Source organism: Suricata suricatta, chromosome 6, assembly GCF_006229205.1.
Source record: "Suricata suricatta isolate VVHF042 chromosome 6, meerkat_22Aug2017_6uvM2_HiC, whole genome shotgun sequence".
NCBI classification, from domain to species: Eukaryota; Metazoa; Chordata; class Mammalia; order Carnivora; family Herpestidae; genus Suricata; species Suricata suricatta.
Window position 1 is genome coordinate 147,074,129 of NC_043705.1, and position 5,493 is coordinate 147,079,621.

At 58.7% G+C, this 5,493-nt stretch overlaps 1 protein-coding gene across 1 annotated transcript in view; it reads left to right on the forward strand.

Moving 5' to 3' along the window:
- SLC6A3 (solute carrier family 6 member 3) overlaps window positions 1–5,493 on the forward strand; it is a 37,040-nt gene that overhangs the window by 13,923 nt on the left and 17,624 nt on the right. The window contains exons 6-9 of the mRNA XM_029941300.1: window positions 151–309; window positions 2,412–2,541; window positions 2,859–2,997; window positions 3,678–3,812. Of these exons, the coding sequence (XP_029797160.1) occupies window positions 151–309; window positions 2,412–2,541; window positions 2,859–2,997; window positions 3,678–3,812 (563 nt within the window). The remainder of the gene's footprint in view (window positions 1–150; window positions 310–2,411; window positions 2,542–2,858; window positions 2,998–3,677; window positions 3,813–5,493) is intronic.

The following is a 5,493-nucleotide window of genomic DNA, read 5'->3' on the forward strand; positions in this document are numbered from 1 at the left end:
CTCGGGCTGCCCCTGCTTCGCCGGGGCCGCCGTAGCGCGCCATCCTCGGGGCACGCCGGCCCCGGCCTCGGGGACGTTCTGCCCGGCCGGAAGCTGGGACCGTGCCAGGCTCACCCTCCCTTCTCCCGGGTGCCCCCCACGTGTCTGCAGCCCCGTCTGAAAACACGCATTTGGCGTCCTTCATCCGCCTCCCAAGTGTCTGCACCGTCGCACCCGCGAACGTGTGTGAGGCCTTGTGGGGGGCCGAGCTGTGGCTGGGCCTTCAGTCGTGCGGCCCCCTCAATGCTGCCGTCCCAGAGACCTCTGTGGGTGAGGAGAGAGTCTGGGTGAAAAGGCCTGGCTGGGGGCCAGGACAGGGGGTGTCGGGCAGAGCAAGGCTGCAGGGTGGGGAGGGGAGGGAAAAAGGAAGTCGTTGGGAATTGTATGGCCAGAGGAGGCCCCAGGGAGGACCGGTCCCAGGGGGGACTGGCCCCGGGGGGGGTCAGGCCCTGAGGAGGGGGGGGACAGACTCGAGGGAGGACAGGAGGGCCCAGCCACCAGAGCACTGTCCCCGAAGCCGCCTGCTCCTCTACTGCCCCCAGGGAGCCCCACCCCTAGACACCCCACAGCAGACAGCAGGTGTGTGTCGGGCAAGGCGCTCCGGTCACGTGAGGGGGTTGCCTGCACTCCGAGAGGAGAGAGGTTGACGTGACAGCTTGTACGCGCTGAGTGAGCTGGGAGTGGTGAGCTGCACTCCATGCCTGTCGCCGCCTCCCCCTGCAGGAGACTCTGACGCTGGAGTCTCACGGCCCTCCACCACGGCTCCGGGGCACCTGGAGCGGGCCGAAAGCTCTGGGGCCTGCAGGGTCCCCCCGTGGACATCGGGATCCTTTCCTTAGGATCTCAGCCAATCTGGGCAGCGATGGCGAGCCGGAGTCCAGCTGTAGCAGGTCCGGGGTCCCCGAGAGGATGGACGGTGTCGGCGCGAGAGATGAGAGACGAGAGATGAGAGACGAGAGATGAGAGATGAGAGACGAGAGACGAGAGATGAGAGATGAGAGACGAGAGGGCCGCATTCTTTGTGGTTCAATCCCAGGCAGACATGTCTCCTTCCGTCGGCTTTGGAGTCTTCTTTGTTCCTTAAGCAATAACATGACATCAGAAAATAGAAACTGTTTGCAGATTCTAACTCTTAGTGATACGGTGCTTCAGTCATCAAAGGTGTACAGAGACAAGGTCTACAGGAGTATTTCTGTAGAACCATCCCAATTTATTCTTGGCATCAGTCCCCAAGGTTAGGAAAGTCACAAACCCATCTTATTTTGTACGGGTTGGGTTTTGGCCAATAATTATGACTTGGTTTTTAATTAACATGTTATAACCAAATCATGTAATGCACTTACAGTGAGATCAAGTAAATTTTACAATCAAGAGAATACCAAGATGTTTTTAGTAAAAAACCAGGATAATATGTATATTATTTAAGTTAGTAATGCTCAAACAAAAACATGGATTAAATTGTATATAGACAGGCTGGGAGTTATTTTCTCTGGCTCATAAACCACAAAAGAAAGAATGTGTGTGAACAAATTGCCAGAGAAAGCCCTTTCCTTGACGTGAGCACGATGGGGGCCCTGTGTGCGTTGACCTTGCACCCGGGTTTCTAATTTTTTATCCATCCTCAAGCTGAAGTCAGTACAAGGGAGGGTATTTGTGACTCCAATAGCGAAAATATATGCAGCAACTTATGTCTGGTCCTTGTCTGCTTCTTAGCTGTAAGTCAGGCTCTATTTCTCCGGGCCAGAGTTCATTGTAACTCTCGTGTTCTCAGCCCCCCTTATGTTTGGGGTCTACAAGGCTCATTAGAAGAGCCTTTTGGCAATCATCTGCAGCGATTTGATCTCAAATCCCTTATGCAGGGGCAGGAAGATGCTTTTTCTTATGGGGTAACTGTGTGGGGAGTATCGGCCTGACTTGGAACATTGTGAGGCCTCATCAGTAGCCACAGGCGTAACTTCACGTGAGCAGTAGTAGCAGAAGGAGATGCCAGTTCCGCCTCTCATGGCAGGAGCCGTGCATGTCTGCCATTTCCTTACTGTGACCGTGTCACCCAGCAAGGCCGGGGCGGCTCCCACCAATGGCTCCTTTCACGGTGGGGACCCTGCCCTTTCTGGAGCCGCAGCACAGCCCGGAGTCCACGTCAGTCCAAAATCCTGGCTGCCGAGGCGAGGTAGCAGATGCAGAGCGAACCTTCAGAGTAGGCGGTCATGTGGCCTCAGAGGATACTGGTCCCTAGGGAGTGCTCCCTGGAACCTGAGTCCCGTTCCCTCTCTTCATGGCCTCGCGTTCTGCCCTTACGATGGATTCCCTCCACAAGATGGTTCTTGAGCGAGCCTGGAGCAGAATCACCCTGAGCCCGTTACCCGCTCCAGGCAGCCGGAGCCATGAGACCCAGTGCCGCCGGCTCTTCCCCTCCGAGAGTGGCGACAGCGTCTGTAGGTCCTGCGTCATTGCCCTGAGCTTGCTCAGCCTCATCCCTGCTGCGGACACCCCAGGACCGCCGTGCGGCACTCCCCGTCACTGGGCACCTTCCCTCTGGTTTCTGCAGCTCCCCAAAGCAGGAGTGCTAAGGACAAGAGAGAGAGGCTGGGCTTCTGTGGGCTCCCAGTGCACTGCAGCCCTCGAGGGCACGGGCCCTGCCTCCCAGCTAGGCTGGCGGGCCTGACCTTTCTGAGCGGGGTCTCCTGCCCCATCAGGTCAGTGGCTTTCTGCCAGGCCTCTTGGGGGTGGAAAGTTCTCTGGGCAAGCGCAGCTGTCCCGTCCCAGTTCTGGGTAGGGAGGCAGAACCCGGAAGGACCCACCTGTCCCACCCTCTCCAGGCGTGGTGTGCTGCACCTTCATGAGAGCCATGGCATCGACGACCTGGGCACCCCTCGCTGGCAGCTCACGTCCTGCCTGGTGCTGGTCATCGTCCTGCTCTACTTCAGCTTGTGGAAGGGAGTGAAGACTTCTGGGAAGGTGAGGCCTTGCCTGCTAGGGAGCGGACACGTGGCCATGCTTGGGGAGTGAACTTGGGGGCCGTGGTTGGGTTGGGGAGGGGACGGGTGGCCGTGGTTAAGGGATGGCGTCAAGGGAAAGCACTGACAGCAGGTGTTTCCAGTGTGAACACAAGCGCAGCATAAATTGGGTTTGCTGATGAAAGTATTTTGGTTACTATCTGGGCACTCAAAGCAACTTTGACCAAAATGTGCCCATCACTTGCTGCCTGCGTGCAGTGGAATGCCGGCCCCCAAGAGCCTCTCAGTAAAGACAGATTCCTTTCCTCCCCTGCCTCCCGGTCCAGAGTCCATCTGTTACACACCACCTATGTGTGCATTTACACACCCAGTGCAAATTCACAGCATCTCACTCATCAGAACCTCAGCCCCTCCCACCCGCTGCTGTGAACCGGATGCAGAAGAGGAATGTCCTTTCTCTGCCAAATTGTCTGTTTTAATCCCTGGGAAAGTTACAGGATAGCGGGCATTAACAGTCCGCTGCAGGGGGACCTTGCTGAGCTGGCATCCTGTGACCGTTGTGATGATGGCTTTCCCAACCAGAGGCCACCAACCACAGTGACCCCGTGCCCACCAAGGTGGTGGTGTGCCCGCACTGCTGGCGGGTAGCCGGTGACACCTGGTGGCACTGTGCCCTCCCAGGTCGTGTGGATCACAGCCACCATGCCCTATGCGGTCCTCTTTGCCCTGCTTCTGCGAGGACTCACTCTCCCTGGGGCCGTCGACGGCATCCGAGCGTACCTGAGCGTAGACTTCCGCCGACTCTGCGAGTCTTCTGTGAGTACGGCTCGCTCGTGGCCCCGCTGTCCCCACACGCTGGCCGGCTCCGCGCCGCGGGGCTCCTCCTGCGTTGGGGGGCAGGCGAGGGGCCGAAATCTCTCCCTTGCTCTGCTGTGCCCGCCGGCGCTGGGCGGGGTGCGCTGGCAGGGTGAACGGGGAGCCCTGTGGGCACAGCAGGGAGCTGAGTGGACCACGTAGGGAAGTCAGGGAAGCAGGTCCCCTGCTCAGCCTCTGCAGTAGGAGAACGGAGGCTGCTCCCAGCCGGCACCTTCCCTGCCGCCCGTCCCCCTTCCGGACGAGTGCACTCAGGTTCCTCTGGGCAGCCTGTGCTGGAAATGTGGCCACGCACCCGGAACGCGGCCCCGAGCTCTGCCTCCCTGCGCGTCATGGGTGCACGGACCAGGGCCCCCTCCTCAGGGAGCCAGACCCCGGTGAGCCACGCGCGGTCCGGAGCCTCGAGGGAGCCACATGCTGCCTCGGCGGAGGGGGCGACCGTTCTGTGTGACAACACTGGGAGATCACCTCCTGACGAGGGGAGGCCTGGCCAGGCCATGGACAGAGGTCTCCCGAGAGAGAGAGAAGCCACGGCAGCATTTTAGGGACACAAGGCCCAGAAATGGGGGTGGCCATTGGGCAGAGGCGGGGGTGACAGAAAAGGTGGCAGTCAGGGCAGATCATTGAAAATTAGGGTGCACTAGATTTTGGCAGAAAGTGGGGACCCCACTGGCCACCCAGGGGAATGGCCGCACTGCGACAGGGCCAGGAGGCAGGACGGGGAAGGGCATCCAGGTGTGGGGGGCACGAGCCTGGGGCCGCGGGGCTGTTTGGAGGATTGTTGCCCAAAGCCACTAGGAGGCAGGGAGAGTCAGGTGTGGCGCTCATCAGTGAGGCAGGAAGGCACGGCCCCAGGTAGACATGGGAGGGAACAGGTAGGAGGGAAGGCAGGTTTGGTGCCCCCCGGGGGGCGGGGGAGGCGCAGGGGGGTTTGTGCAGCTGTGAGTGTCCGAGGCCAGTGGGAGCATGAGGAAGAATTTGAAGAAAATAACATGAGACCATCATAGAGAGGCTAGTGCTTTGGACAGGAAAATTGGGCGGTGTGCAGGGGGAAGCCAAACGATGCTGCGGAAAGATGCTCGTGTGTGAGGCAGAGAAGAGGAAATGGTGGACAGGAGACGTTGTCAGAGGTTAGGTGGATGATGGACGATAGATGGAAGGTGGGAAATGCATGGATGGAAGGGTAGATGGATTAATAGATGGCTGGGTAGATGGGTGTGGGTGGATGGACGGACGGATGGATGGACAGACGGATGAATAGATGGATGGATTGACAGATGGATGGATGGATGGACAGACGATGGACGGACAGATGGATAGGTAGACAGGTAGCTGGATGGTAGGTGGATGAAGGGGTAGATGGATGGATGGACAGGTAGATGGATGGATGGATGGACAGGTAGATGGATGGATGGATGGGTAGATGGATGGATGGACGGGTAGATGGATGGATGGACGGGTAGATGGATGGATGGATGGATGGATGGACGGGTTGATGGATGGATGGATGGACGGGTAGATGGATGGATGGATGGATGGGTAGATGGATGGATGGACGGGTAGATGGATGGACGGATGGGTAGATGGATGGATGGATGGACGGATGGGTAGATGGATGGACGGA